Genomic DNA, 16181 nt, shown 5'->3' on the forward strand with positions numbered 1-16181 from the left:
AAATAAACATCAGTACTGTTTAATATCAGTAATACCAGTCAAATGCTGACCATTTAAATAAAGAATAAATAAAAATAAAATAAATAGCTAAATAAACATCAGTACTGTATGTTTAGTATAAGTCAAATACTGACCATTTCAATAAAGAATAAATAAAAATAAAATAAATAGCTAAATAAACATCAGTACTGTTTAGTACCAGTCAAATGCTGACTATATTAATACTGCCGAGTCAAAAGATAAACAGCGGCAGCGGTGTTACACCATATTCTGCTATACAAGTTCAGGGGAAACTTTCAATGGTGGAAAACCAGACTTTTAAATATTACATTTTATATATGCAACGACTGGAATTGTTCGGTTGAAGGGGAACCAAACTGTGAATCCTGAACAAAACAGTTTGGTGAATACATGTTTACACATTAGCTTCCAATCAGCTGACAACAATGAAAGTAGCTACGTGATTAGCTAGTTAGCTATAAGCTTGTTGTCATGGAGAGTAAAAGGCGGACGTTGTTTATTTTACTTTCCAGTATTGTGTCTCACCAACTAGGTAACAACGTAGCGTGAAATCAACACTCACCAGACACAATCCACCACCGCACCGTTGTCTGCTGAGCTGCAAAAAGATGCTCTGATGTTTACCTTTCAATCTGCTACATTACTGACTGCACTGGCAAACTATAACTGGCTAACAGCAAACAGACATGAGTGACATGGTTGTCAGGGACAGGGTTAACGTTATATTAGTTATATTGAAAAGGGAAAATTATGGGGTCATTGTTTATTAACTTTCCAGTATGTATTTCACAAACTAGTTAACTTACTGAGACACAGCTCAACTCTGCCCTGTCTGCAGATCCACCGTCAGCTCAGCTCTGTAAACAATGGAGTCGGAGCACGCTCTGCTGGACAAACTACGTTATGACACCAATTCTAAAGCATTGTTTTCTGCCTTATATGTTCTGAAAAAAACTTTTCATATCGGCGCATATACGCTGATACCGATATATCGGTGAAAGGCTAATATCGGCTGATATATCGGTCGGGCACTACCCTATACTATATAAAGTGCTTTGAGTGCCTAGAAAAGCGCTATATAAATGTAAGGAATTATTATTATTAAAGCATGTTTAAATCACATCTGTGTCATTGAGTTTCAGGGTGAACAACTGAGATTAAAGTGTAAACTGGGTCAAACTGATACACAACAGTATGAAAGGGTTAAGTTGCTAACCATGTTTTAGAACATGGTAGCTGGATTCTAGCAGGTACAATCTGGTCATTAGTTGGTCCAGACTAGTACACCCAATTAGACCAGCAATAAACCAGCTACTAGCTGCTCGTATCTAAGGCTTAATGTGGTCAAGCTATTTTTTGGAACAAGCTTGGATTGGCTAATATCCAGGTTTGGCCAGCTAGAAGCCAGCTTGGATCAGTTATTAACCCATTTGGACTACCTAAAAACCAGCCTGTGCCTGCTAGTAACCACCTTGGATCAGCTAATAACAAGCATGTATCAGCTAAAAGCCAGGTTTGGCTAGCTGAAAAGCAGCTTGGGCCAGCTAATAACCAGCTTGTACTACCTAATAACTAGGTTTGGCCAGCTAAACACCAGCCTGTTCCAGCTAATAACCAGCTTGTACTAGCTAATAACCAGTTTGGACTACCTCATAACCAGGTTTGGCCAGCTATAAAACAACTTAGACCAGCTAATAACCAGCTTGGACCAGCTAATAACCGGCTTGGACCAGCTAATAACCAGCTAATAAGGAGCTTGTGCCAGCTAATAACCAGTTTAGACCAGTTAATAACCAGTTTGGACTACATAAAAACCAGCTTGTGCCAGCTAATAACCAGCTTGGGCTACCTAATAACCAGGTTTGGCCAGCTAAAAAAGCAACTTGGACCAGCTAATAACCAGCTTGTGTCAGCGAATAACTAGTTTGGACTGCCTAATAACCAGGTTTGGCCAGCAAAAAACCAGCTTGTACCAGCTAATAACCATCTAGTACCAGCTAGTTATCAGCTTGTGCCAGCTAATAACTGGCTTGGACAAGTTAACAACCAGCTTGGACTACCTAAAAACCAGCTTGTGCCAGCTAATAACCAGATTGGACTACCTAATAACCAGGTTTGGACAGCTAAAATACAACTTGGACCAGCTAATAACCAGCTTGGACCAGCTAATAACCAGCTTGCAGCTAATAACTAGTTTGGACTACCTAATAACCAGGTTTGTCCAGCTAAAAAACAGCTTGTACCAGCTAATAACCATCTAGTACCAGCTAGTTAGCAGCTTGTGCCAGCTAATAACTGGCTTGGACCAGTTAACAACCAGCTTGGACTACCTAAAAACCATCTTGTGCCAGCTAATAACCAGCTTGGACTACCTAATAACCAGGTTTGGCCAGCTAAAAAACAACTTGGACCAGCTAATAACCAGCTTGTGTCAGCTAACAACCAGCTAATAATCATCTTGGATGGTTAATCATTAGTAACCCTGCTGGAAAATCCATTTTAAGCTGTTAACTGTGTTTTGGAACATGTTAACTGGTTTCTAGCTGTTCCAAGCTGTTTTTTAGCTGGCCAAACCCCTGGATATTAGCTAGCCAATAACCAGCTTGGTCCACTAAGAAACCACTAACCTCACATATACACACACAAACAGCTAATGCAAATCACATTGTGGAGGTTACAAATAACTATGCTAGCAATGAGAAGCAAAACTCTAATGCCAGAACTCTACTAAGCACAAATTCTTTAGAAATGGTGTTGAAATACCAGAAGGCATCGCAATACAGCTGGCTTTCCAGTTAAAAGAGAGAGAAGAGTGTCTGGTGGGTAGCAGGTTGTTGTAAGTGGGTCAACCAGGAATTGACTGTTTGGGTTAGTGGTCTGAACTAATGCATGTGTCAATTTAGCCTCAGCGGGTGGTGAGCAATGCAGATTAAATACTAGCTCACTGGCACTGACATTTCACTGCAATAATGCATGAATGTGCATTGAAGAGAATGCAGGTTACAAACAGGACTGCAGTGAGAACTGTCCATTTCTCAGATTTTCTGTGTGTATAATGTATAATGTTATGAAACCCTGTCAAATTTTGGGATTAGATATTCCTGCATTCCCTCAGGGAAAAGATTTATCCATGTTTTATTAAAATGCAAATTTAATAAAACAGCTGTTAGAACGTAATATCAAGAGAAGAAATGGAAATTATATATTTATGGTAGTTAGGTCTTATTTCAAATACAGTGAATGTAAAGTGTAGTCAATGGTAATTTGTTCCTAAAAGCTTGGCTGCCTTTAAACAGCATCTGCAGATCTTTGTGCCATATTCTCCAGAGATTCATGACGTTTCTCAGCAGTGCATAGAAATAAAAGCACTCGCAGGCATTTAACAATATTCAGTGACCCTCAAATGCCTCAGTGCCACAGCTAAAGGACTGTTTGGAAAATAGACGCTATTTTATAGATACAGGGTGTTGTTTTAATTTTTATAATGAGCACTCGATTTACTCTGTGTGTGTATCTGTGTTACAGTCTCTTTTATGGCATCTCTATTCAGTGTAAAGTCACTAGTGAATTAGAGAACCTCAATTAAGGTCCAGACCAGTTTTTTTTTAACAGTCTTGGGGTAATACGATAAAAGTAAAGTGTGTTGCGTAATCAGATTACTTTTTCGATTAACGAGTAAAGTAACGCAATATTTTATTTATTTTAGACCACAATATCTGAGTTATTCTTTAAAATAAGTAACGCTTGGCTTTTGTACACCTCTCCTTTCCCCGTATTGCAATAAATCAGGAGTAAAAGTGTGCAAACTTCGAGGAGAAGAATGATGTGCATTGTAGTTCTAGAGAGCGGGAGGCTTACTAGAGATGTTCAATGAAGTTGTAGTATGTGTGTGCATGATGGGTATTGTAGTTCTAGAGAGTGGGAGGCTTACCACAGATGTTCAGTGAAGTTGTAGTATGTGTGTGCATGATGGGTATTGTAGTTCTAGAGAGCGGGAGGCTTACTAGAGATGTTCAATGAAGTTGTAGTATGTGTGTGCATGATGGGTATTGTAGTTCTAGAGAGCGGGAGGCTTACTAGAGATGTTCAATGAAGTTGTAGTATGTGTGTGCATGATGGGCATTGTAGTTCTAGAGAGTGGGAGGCTTACCAGAGATGTTCAGTGAAGTTGTTGTATGTGTGTGCATGATGGGCATTGTAGTTCTAGAGAGTATGAGCCATGCTTATCAGTGATGGGCAGAGCAAAACAAGTCTTCTTTTAGCCCACCCTGACATTTATGTTTTAAAAATGGCAAAATATTGCAAGTAAAGGAATATAAATCTGAACGCTACAGTAAAATTCAGAGCTTACATGAGCAGACATCATAAACTTTAACATTGTCATGACAATCACAGCAAGAGTTAAGAAATGTATTCTCATAAGGCAACATTTGGTCAAAAATGTAACATTAGGGTAAGTGATACTTTGATTCTTGCGATTGATTCATGTAGGCTGCATTTAAAAGTGTGTAAACATATTTTTGTGGTGTAATATAGCACAGGCATAAGCTGGAGAAGTCTTCCCGTGTCCATGGCATGATTATACAGTTAAATACAACGTGGAATGATCGCTGACTGTTTGTGCATCCGTATTGCATTGTTTTAAAGCTGCCCGTAACTGCTTCTCTAGGATGAGTTTGCATCAGAACTGCTCTCTGTTAATGCATTTAACATTCAACATTCGGTTGAGTGGTACGCGATTGATTCATGCGTAAATACACGTTGCATTAAAAAAAAATCAGTAAATGCATTTCGGCAGAAGGATTATAAGACTAGTCTTCCACTGGCCATGACATGGTACACAGGGTGAAATACTCACTTGATTCACAGACTTATGCAGCTGAACTGTTCTGTTATACAGCTCCCCTTAACTGGGAGAATGGGATGAGAAAAGCTGACTCTGGATCAGTGACTCTGAGCAACGTACTACATGGTTTGTGTACGCAGACAAAATGTCTTAATTTCTTAAACTATTCGACATTTTTGTTCAAGTAATTTGATTCGTGAAACAAAGTTTTGAAGACATTTTGGTAATATTAATAACGATTCCATTCAAGTTGTGTCAACATGCACGTTTACAGTAGGCTGTCCGCAGTACGCACCGTGGATCAGCTCAAAACAAGCGTGCACTGAGACGACTTGAGTGAAAAATATTCATTTATTTATCAGACTTATTCCTTAAACATGTTTGGTTGGCATTCCCCACTGAATTTTATCCTGACTTCTGAAAAACATCTCAAGCTGACTCTGGCATTGTCGATGGGCACCGCATATGATGACATATATGATGCAGGTTAGAAAGACATAAGGGTGAGTAAATGATAAAATATGTATTATTGCCTGAACTATTCCTTTATCAAAAGAACATACAAGAGTTGAGAATTGTGTAGAATTTAATGAATGATGGCCGTTCCAGTCGCATCCATTGCAACTTTAACCTTGTGCGCCTCCGTGTCCACATGTGTGGACGTTGTAGTTTGGCTTTGCTATACGCAACACATAATATAAATTAATTTAAACTGACTGAATCCTGTTCACAAGACTCTACACTGTTATTTAAGGGTTAAACTTCTGGTGCACCGCGTCACGTGACACAACAGCATGACGTTGATTTCCGTGAAGCGCTCCAACGGGTGCAACGGCAACAAAAGTGCCTCTGGTAAGAAACCTCTTTACGTTTTTTCATTGAAACCTGTTTGGTTGTAAAGAGTAGCATCTCTAGTTTCGTTTGATATGCCGCTGTTCATTTTACGCGTGTCAGCACGCTGATAAACATGATGTCCACATATGTGGAAAATGGGACATTATTCCTTCAAAAGTTGAAAAACATGTTAGTTATTTTGAATATCTTTTTTAACATTAACACGTCTGTGGGTCATTTTGAATCATTGTAATATAAATTTTGTATTATTTTATTTTGTTATCACTGTACAATATGGTTCTATTCATTAACATTAATAAATGCATTCCTATATATTTACTGTGCATTATCACATTGAGAATAAATGTATTCATGCAAAAGCTGATAAATGTGGGATTAATAAATGCTGTAAAAAAAAAAGCATTGGTCACAGTAAGTTTATTATACTTAATGCATTAACAACCTTTCTGTAAAGTGTCACCAATAACCTACATTACATGTTTTTAAACCAAAGGCTTTTGTACTAAAAATGACACTGGTGTATTTTAACAAGAAGCCTGTAATTCTAGACTGAAGCACTGTGTAAGTGAACATCTCAAGAGAAGTGAAGCAGTTGTGATTTAAACATTGCATGAATACACTAGCAATAAATGTGCAAATGAGACATTTCAACACAAAAGTTATCTTGTAGCAAAGTACAAAACTGTGTCAAGTCTTGTGTATGTGCACTTTCCTTTATAACAGTTTTCCATCTTCACTAAAGCCGGGCATTAAATACAAATAAGCAATGGCATCTTTTCTATTATCGCATATGAATTATTGAGTAACATCTCCTCTCCTTCAGCATGTTTTCAACACTGTCTGCTGGAACGGATAGAGAGAGAGAGAGAGAGAGAGAGAGAGAGAGAGAGAGAGACATGTAGAGAGAGAGAGAGAGAGAGAGAGAGACAGACAGGGAGAGTAAAAAATGGAAATGCCGGCTCAGTCGACAGCGGCTGATTTCATCCTGTCACTCAGAGAGAAGCAATTTGCATTCCTAAAGACATTCCATCCATTTCCCCACGGACTCGCCCCAAACACCCCCCACCCTCCTCCCATCAGCCTCATCTGACACATTCTGAGAGGAAACAATCCCAAAACATTCATGGAAAAAAAGAGAGACCGGGAGAGAACGAAAAGAGAAGCCGCAGAGACACAAAGCCCTTCTGCATAGTTAGCAAAAACAAAAAAAACAAGGATAGGATCCCTAGGATTCCTTACACGGCTCAAAAGAACACTTTATGCCAAAAAGGTTTGATTTACAAAAATAGTCATAGAATTCTCATAGAATGAACGTTACTATAACTACATTTTTGCAAACTGACTTTTTCATGCCAGGTTCTACGTTTTGTCGCAGTTTCCTGGTGAAATGAACACTAGAGGCGCTACAACAACTGTGCGTTTTATTCACTTTTGCACAAATCACAAGTACAACGGCTGATTCTTTTTCGCACTATTACTCACACATTGCTGTTATCATATCGAAAACCCTTTTACACTAAAACGATACATTTTATTGTGATTTGCTTACGTGGTAGCTCACCTGATAGAGCATCGGACTATAAACTCATAAGACCGCGGTTCGAGACCAGTCAAGAACACAAGCTGACATGTGAGACGAAAGTGTCATATAAGCGACATGACATGACATGATATGTTAGCTTCAGAAAATGTGCTTTTCATTTCTCATTGTTTTTGGACACATTCGGTTAGGTTTAGGTGTTGGTTTAGGTTTTGTATAACTATCTTTTTATTTTAGATCACTATTTGTTAGGTTTACAGGAGGATAAAGTTTTAGGTTAGGGGAGGTACGTTTTACTTATTAAAACCTGCATCTTATGTTCACCTTAAAAACCTAATCTGATTACGACACCATTTCACTCGCTTATGGCGCCCCCCGCTGGACACTTCACTGAAAAACTGCAGCCAAATGTGTAATGAAGCACATAATTTTGTTTTTGCAAAAATGTTGCCACGGTCACGTAATGCTTATGAGATCAAAGAAGCTTTTTGGCAGAAAATGGCTTAAAAATTGCTTCATGTATGTAGGAGCCTATTAACATTATTCTAAGTTTTATTTGTAAACAGTTTTGCACACTACATTACTCTTGCACTTGCATTTCATACTGCGGAAATAAAATAAAACCTTGACAATGTACTTCTACTGTTTTGAGTTTGATTAGAAAGGAATAAAAGACAGATGATCAGATCTAGTATCCTTGCTCTTTAAGGTGACTTTTTTGTTTCAGTATTGATACAGTCTACGGTACAGTCTGTTCCTGACTCATAATTCAACAACAGATGCATACAGTTGTGTTTATCATAAACAGCATTAAACTTGAGCCTGCTGTGCTAGTAATTTTTGTCTCATCTGCATACTTTGCAATCTACTGATCTGTACAGATATATGAGATAATCAAGATAATAACTGAATAATTTGTGTCCCATATGCATAGCGGAAAGGTGCATTTCGGCCGCGCACATGCAGCCGTGCAACTCGCATGAGCGTACCATTTCAACTGTTACGAAAAGCCCGAGAGAGCGACGTTACCCTGGTGAGAGAAATACATTAATTTTTCATTTTGACAACTCCTTGTCATTTATGACTTACATAAAAAAATAGATAAATAAATAAATAATAAAAAAAAGGGAAATGTTTTCTTGGCAATGAAACTGTAAAATTGGACATAACTTTACACAGAAAAGGTTAATAAGTGATTTTATCACACTTAAGTCATGATAACACACATACTGTTTACATCTTATTCCCCTGTCTGTCTGTCTGTCTGTCTGTCAGTAGTGTTTTTCATCTGTATGATGTGTTTTCTGGTGTCACTAGCGCTGAGTCTCTGCATTCATGTCACATTGAAAACACGGCCTGCATGAGTGTGTGTGGATTGGGATTTGCCATGTTGACAGTTCTGTTCATAAAGAATAGTGATAAATCTTGTCAGAAAATAAGACTCATCGTTTATGAAGCGACCGACTTGTGCTTCAGTGAACAAAACTACATTTCACATCATTCTCTGTGGCAGCATAACAATGAGAAAAGCACCGAAAAGCCTCCTGTCATTGCTGAGAAGTAAAACAGACCAAAATTTGACGTTTTTCAAACTAAAATCATTTGAATGCATCTTTATTATATTGTAATTCTCACTTCTGAAGGAATAACTCGTGGGATCTTAAAGTCAGTGTAACAATAATGACGGGGACTCCAAACAAAAGCACAACATTGTCGCAGACTTTACAAGACTGTGAAACTACGAGGTTTGATCGTGCGAGAGGATGCAACATCAAATAACGGCCACAATGTCATTTCATTTCTCTAATGCTTCTTTGCTCTCTCAGGTATTTATCACAGGATGCATCGAGTTAACACACTGAGGGCATCTTTTGTGTGCCCGTCACTTTAATACAGTGTGTGATGTGTAACTCTATTGCTATTTTGTCGAGCGCTGACAGCAGCCGACTTCATCCTGAGATGAGACTGTGTGCATTGTGTTTCTGTGAAGAATGTACTCCAGATTTCACGCTGTATTTCATAAATCCCCGTTAAACTTCACAAGACTCGCGGCATCTGTTCTGCCCACCCCCTTAGAGGCGTTGCACGCTTCACCATGGTAATACCGTGGCAACAGTGTGTCTGGTTGCTGGGCGATGGACGTGGATTTTGACCTCGCCTGTGTTCTCGCAGTGTTTTTGCGTCTCTGTGATGTAAACTCAGGCACCATCTGTGCGCTTCACTCCAGGGATCTGACTCTCATTGTTTGAGCTGTGATTTAAGCAGGAAAAACCTTCCTCATCCTCAGATGAAGAGTCCCACAGTCCCACGGCTCCAACTAAATTACTTCCTATTGATGTTTTTTTCTTTTCTTCCTTGTTTAATTAAAATATTGCTTGTGTCAGACGCTAATCGTTTTTTGACTGACACAACATCATGATTCAGGTATTTTTAATTTTCTCACATTGCAAAGTTTCATCAAGAGCTGGAAAAAACAGCTGGTTTTTGGCACAGTTTCATTAGCGGCTGACAGATGCTCAGTGCCCAAACGTACAAAACATACACAAATACAAATACAGTATATCACACTTCAAAAAGTCAGAATCGTATTGCATTAGATGAAGCGCTGTCTAATAAAACACAGTTTAAGCTGTCTTGTTACACCAAACTCGACACTGAAAAGAGATTGTTCTTAAAGAGACAGTTCACCCAAAATGAAAATGATCTCATCATTTATGACTTTCTTTCTTCTGCAGACCAAAAATGAAATTTTTTAGAGGAATATTTCAGCTCTGTAGGTTTATACAATGCAAGTGAATGGTGACCAGAACTTTGAAGCTCTGAAAAGCACATAAATGAAGCATAAAATTGGTTTAATCCACGTCTCCTGAAGCAATCCAATTGGTTTTGGGTGAGAACAGACCATAATGTAACTCCTTTTTCACTATAAATCTAGACATCAGCAGTCTTCTTGACTAACTGATTGCCAAGACATGGATTAAACCACTAGAGTTGTATGGATTACTTTTATGCTGCCTTTATGTGCTTTCTGGAGCTTCAAAGTTCTGGTCACCATTCACTTGAATTGCATGGACTTATAGAGCTGAAATATTCTTCTAGAAATCTTAATTTGTGTTCTGCAGAAGAAAGAAAGTCATATACATCTGGGCTGGCTTGAGAGCTTGATATGCGCAGTGATACCAGGATGGATGTAATTATCTGTAATAATGTTTACATCCAAGTTATGAATTATAACTATAAGCTATGTGTAAAATCAGAATATTGTAAAAACTATTTGCAAAAAAAGCAGCGTTTCTATCCCACGTGTTAAGGAGAACTAAATCGTCATTTCTGGGGAAACTGATAGAAATGAAAATGGACGTTGAAGCAACTGTGGCTCTTTTATTAAATGTTGTAAAAATGTTTGCGTTTTAGAGGGTCTAGATGACTTTCCATTGGGAGTGTGTCAGTAACAACTTGAAATTAATCTAGAAAACTAGTCCCACTGGTAAAAGGATAATTCTTGTATGGAAGAATTAATACAAGCACATAATACTGTATGATTTCAATCTAACTTACTTTCAAATTACTGATCTGTACAGATACATGAGATAATCAAGATAATAACTGAAAGTGTAACTCTCATAATATACAGTATGTAATATAATAATTATCATCCAAAACCAGTTGGGACAAACTTAGTAACTTAGTGAACACATGCCACTGAGATATAAAGATGTTCTCCTACAGTACAAAATAATATATGTGTATTAGAAAGGTTCAGAGTGTGTTATAAACTGGGAGTGTTTTATCAAACATGAGGCTGAATCCTCATCTAAAAAAAGCCTGAGGGAGAGTTATGACTCCAAATCAGTCAAGTGTTTTTGTGTGTAGAAACCTTGAGCATTTTGCTTAATTCATCGTCTCTTCTGAAATAAAGTCCTGCATCAGTGTTTTAAAAGCTCAGCACTGTGGGGGCCTGGGTATCTCAGCGGGTAAAGACGCTGACTGCCACCACTGGAGTCACGAGTTCGAATCCAGGGCGTGCTGCGTGACTCCAGCCAGGTCTCCTAAGCAACCAAATTGGCCCAGTTGCTAGGGAGGGTAGAGTCACATGGGGTAACCTCCTCATGGTCGCTATAATGTGGTTCTCGCTCTCGGTGGGGCGCGTGGTCAGTTGTGCGTTGATGCCGTGGAGAATAGCGTGAAGCCTCCACACGCACATGTCTCCACGGTAACGTGCTCAACAAGCCACGTGATAAGATGCGCGGATTGACGGTCTCAGATGCGAAGGCAACTGAGATTCGTCCTCCGAAACCCGGATTGAGGCGAGTCATTACGCCACCACGAGGACTTAGAGCGCATTGGGAATTGGGCATTCCAAATTGAAAAAAAATAAAAAGCTCAGCACTGTGGGTCAAAATCCCAGATGAGCACACAGACTCAACATAAACCTCACAGAGACATGCAATCTGTGCTACATACTGCATACTGCGTTTAGTGTGAATGGACAAATAACACACTCATTTAACAAAATAACACTATCTGACACACTCGTGCGAAATGTTTTAATCTTCCTGCACACAAACTCACACAAACACACACGGTTAAAATGCGACATCTGGTCAAAAATCACTAAACATCTGTGATCTGCAACCGTCCCCTGACCTGTGTGTGTGTGTGTGTGCAGATGTGCAGCAGTGTTGATGGCAGCAGCATCTGTCTGATCTGAGACCAGTTCATCATTCTCTCTGAATTGAGCTGCAGTTTGAGTTGAGTTTATAAACTGGTCTCAGATCAGTATGTTTGAGCGCTACATGAAGCACACATGCATGTGTGTGTTTTTTTTCTTACCAGGCTGTAGCAGTATGAGTTGAGCCAACGCCTGACTGTTTCCTGCTTCATTCTCTGCAATACACTGATAAAATCCTTCATCAGACCGGACCAGACCCAGAATCTGCAGGTTACCACTGTCCTGAAATACACACATGAACAAACATCAGTCTGTCTTTTCATCATTCATACAGTCAAAACATTCAGTTATTACACAAGAATGCACAAAGGCTGCATGTTTAATTTCAGATATGAAAATTGCACGTTTTCTTAAATCTTATTGCAAACACAACGCAAGTTAAGTAAGGTATAATGCACAGTCAGCCGGTTGTTATCTCAAAATAAACCTCTGCAGCCGAAGTTCAAATCCGATCCCAAAAAGTCACATCCAGAGATGGTCGGAACCCCACGCAGCCCCCGTGCGACTCTCCACTGGAAATGAACGACTTCCAGTCTATTGTCTGTTGTTTGTCGGATGCAGTGAAAAGGAGGCTTAAGGCTGGAAAGCAACATTCCTGTTTACATGCACTGTGTCTGCGGCTTTCTCCTCAGCAACGTAATTTCCGGCGACGCTTGGCTTGTGTAATTAACAAACAGCGGAACTGCACTGCAATAGTGGAGTTTCCCTCTTATGTCAAACTACGGGATTCCCCTAATGTACTCGAGTGCATATACGTGGACGTGAGGGACAGTCGGTATATTAAATTGGTTTGTATAATTGGGTATAGAGTATGTGCTTTTCCCATTTTCCACTGTGATCTTAGAAACGTTGAATTCTTTCCGCTGTGTTGACTTGTTGATAAAATGTAGTGCTCCATCCTATGACGTTTGTTATCCGGTCTGTTCCACGCGCATGTGCACTCTTCAAAAACCTGTAAGAATGCCACTAATGTGCTTACATGGCGACATAAGCCATGTTCTCTGGGAGAAACCTAGACATGTTTAATGGCTTTCTCTTAATCCCTTAAACGGCGTAAAAAAAAACTGCGTTCTTGTTTGCAAGACGTTTCAGAATGCTGCTTTCTGCAAAAAACCCGGAATAAACTGTTTTCTTAGGTGCATGCAAGCGTGGTGATTATTTTTAACATGTTATTAACCAATTATTATTGTCCAACAGGGCTTTTACAGATTTTTTTTTTTCAGCATCTCGCAGAAGTGGCACATTTTTTTGACACTGTGTAAGGTTTAAAAGAATGTCAACATTTAAAAACACGCACTGAGAGACCTGCATCTGTTCTCATTGCACTGTGTCTAGCTTTTTTATTTTTGTGCAAGAATGCATTCGGTCTGAACAGCCCCTTACTCAACACAAGAGCAATATATACTATAGCTGATGAGATATTTTCAGAGCAGAGGTAAACTTTCACTAAAGGAATTTTCATGGCTTTTAAGATTTAATAAAATTCCGTATCTTTCCAGGCCTTGATATCACAATTTAAAAATTCCCTGATATTTCCCTGTATTGTATATATATATATATATATATATATATATATTTATATATACACACAGTATTATATATGTTAATATAATAACTTGCATTAATATATAATCATTTAAATACAGTACATTGTATATTAAAATATATTAAATAAAGTTCCATGTATTGCGATGTGTATCTATAACTACACGTTGTAAAGAACTGAAAGAACTTTTCTCAATAAGAACTGATTTTATTTATTTATTTATTTATTTTTATTTTCTCCACAATTTGGAATGCCCAATTCCCAATGCGCTCTAAGTCCTCGTGGTGGCGTAGTGACTCGCCTCAATCCGGGTGGCAACCACGCTCAACTCACCACGCGTCCCACCTAGAACTAACCACATTATAGCGACCACGAGGAGTTTACCGCAAGTGACTCTACCCTCCCTAGCAACCGGGCCAATTTGGTTGCTTAGGAGACCTGGCTGGAGTCACTCAGCACGCCCTGGGATTCGAACTAGCGAGCTAGCGAACTCCAGGGGTGGTAGAATGCTGGTGTCTTGAGATGCGATTTTTCTCCCCAATTTGGAATGCCCAATTCCCGATGCACTCTAAGTCCTTGTGGTCGCATAGTAACACGCCTCAATCCGGGTGGTGGAGGATGAATCTCAGTTGCCTCCACGTCTGAGACCGTCAGTCCGCACATCCTATCATGTGGCTTGTTGAGCACGTTACCACGAAGACATAGCGCCTGTGGAGGCTTCACGCTATTCTCAGCGGCATCCACACACAACTCACCACGCGCCCCACCGAGAGCAAGAACCAGACATTGTAGCGACCACGAGGAGGTTACCCCATGTGACTCAACCCTCCCTAACAACCAGGCCAATTTGGTTGCTAAGGAGACCTGGCTGGAGTCACTCAGCACGCCCTGTATTCGAAATCACGACTCCAGGTATGGTAGTCAGCGTCTTTACTCGCTGAGCTACCCAGGTGTGACGCTCCTGTTCTACCCGCTCCGTACGGGACTTGAACTGGCATCATGGGAGGCGGATGTGCTAACAAGGAGGCTAAAGGCTACAGCCTCTAGCGTCAGTCGCTAGTGCACCTCTTGTTGTCAGGAGAGTGAGGTTTATACACATTGCACAGCTATCTATCAGCTGGCCACTCTTACACAGGCCCCCAAGAACCGACTCTTGATTCTCAATCCCAATGACCAGAACCCAAAACACTAAATGCTCATTCTGTGTCTCAATAACTCACAAATTTAAATGTTAATTTGTCTTACCACAATCTGGAAGTAATCGCTGGGAATGACCACCTCACCGTTCTTCACCCAGCGGACGGTGGGCTGCGGGTTTCCTGTTACGGCACACTCCATTTCGATGTCGGTGCTCTCGTATGCATACATGTTGGACGGATAGTTCAGGAACTGGGGAGGCACTGAAATCACATTCGATAAAAACAATAAATAAACTGAAACAGTCCACAAATCTACATGAAAGAGTCTGTAGGAACTAACAGTGTGTGTGTGTGTGTGTGTGTGTGTGTCTGTCTAATCCTACCTAGTCTCAAAGAATAAACGTTACTGTAACAACATTTATAACATGCTAACATCAAAACTCTACTGGATTCAATTGAGTCAAGTCTCTTCTGCACTTGTGTGAGGAGTGCTGTTTGAATGCTGCCCAGAGTCGCTGCCTATGAAGAACGTTTCAAGTCAGGTGGTTAAGATGCTGTCTAAGTAGGTAGTGTACAGCAAAGCAGCTCGCTAGGCTTTTTAGCAGAGCTCATGTGTGGAACTGAAATGTTGTGGGCACTTTTGAAGTTTAAGGGCACAGATGTTGTCTACATAGTGTGTTTGAATACTGCAGCAATGTGGAATATTAAGAGACTGATGATCAGCAGGAAATAACAGATGAGATCTCTTCACTGCAGAAAAATTCCCATACGGATGTGAGCGGTCATGATTTATATAAATATATTACAAGAGCAGATAAAGATTCAGCCGTATGCTGATACACTCACACAAGACTGAGAATATAGAAACATAATCCCATCAAATCTCTACCAGAAGCAGACTTTATTAACCCAAGACCTAGACTTGAAGGAATAATACACCTAAAAATGAAAAATACTGTCATGTCGTTTCAAACCCGTATGATGTTCTTTCTTCTGTGGAACACAAAAAAAGATTTCCGAGCTGCTCGTATCCATACAATGAAATTATATTGTCAAGCTCCAACAAAGGCAAATAAACACCAATAAAGAATCATTAATTCATCCATATGACTCATGTGCTATATTCAAGTCTTCTGAAGTCATACGATAGCTTTGTGTGACTAACAGATCCAAACTGGAAAATTCAGAAGACCTAAGTAGACTTGGAATATAGTGGAATAGTCATTTGGACAACTCTTGTTATGGACAGTATAAATAATCTGCATGGAAAACTGAAGCTCAGACATTCTTCTAAATTTCCTCATTTGTGTTTTACTGAGGAAAGAAAATCTTATGGGGTTTGAAATAACATGAGGATGAATGTTTATGTTTGAGTTACTATTCCTTTAAATGTACATCTTTGGAGAGAGAGAGAGAGAGAGAGAGTGGTCTTGAGGGATGTCATTACCTGAATCCATCATTAAATCATTAAATGAAGTGAACTCATTCTCTGGGTTTCATAA

The 16181-nt window shown here is 39.5% G+C and overlaps 1 protein-coding gene across 2 annotated transcripts in view; it reads right to left on the reverse strand.

Moving 5' to 3' along the window:
* Positions 1 to 16181, reverse strand: part of LOC127439993 (netrin receptor DCC-like) — a 330771-nt gene that overhangs the window by 130478 nt on the left and 184112 nt on the right. For both annotated transcript variants that reach the window (XM_051696333.1, XM_051696334.1), the window contains exons 6-7: positions 14786 to 14940; positions 12096 to 12216 (exon numbers count right to left, since the gene is read on the reverse strand). In XM_051696333.1, the coding sequence (XP_051552293.1) occupies positions 12096 to 12216; positions 14786 to 14940 (276 nt within the window). The remainder of the gene's footprint in view (positions 1 to 12095; positions 12217 to 14785; positions 14941 to 16181) is intronic.

This window comes from Myxocyprinus asiaticus, chromosome 4, assembly GCF_019703515.2.
Source record: "Myxocyprinus asiaticus isolate MX2 ecotype Aquarium Trade chromosome 4, UBuf_Myxa_2, whole genome shotgun sequence".
Classification (NCBI taxonomy): domain Eukaryota; kingdom Metazoa; phylum Chordata; class Actinopteri; order Cypriniformes; family Catostomidae; genus Myxocyprinus; species Myxocyprinus asiaticus.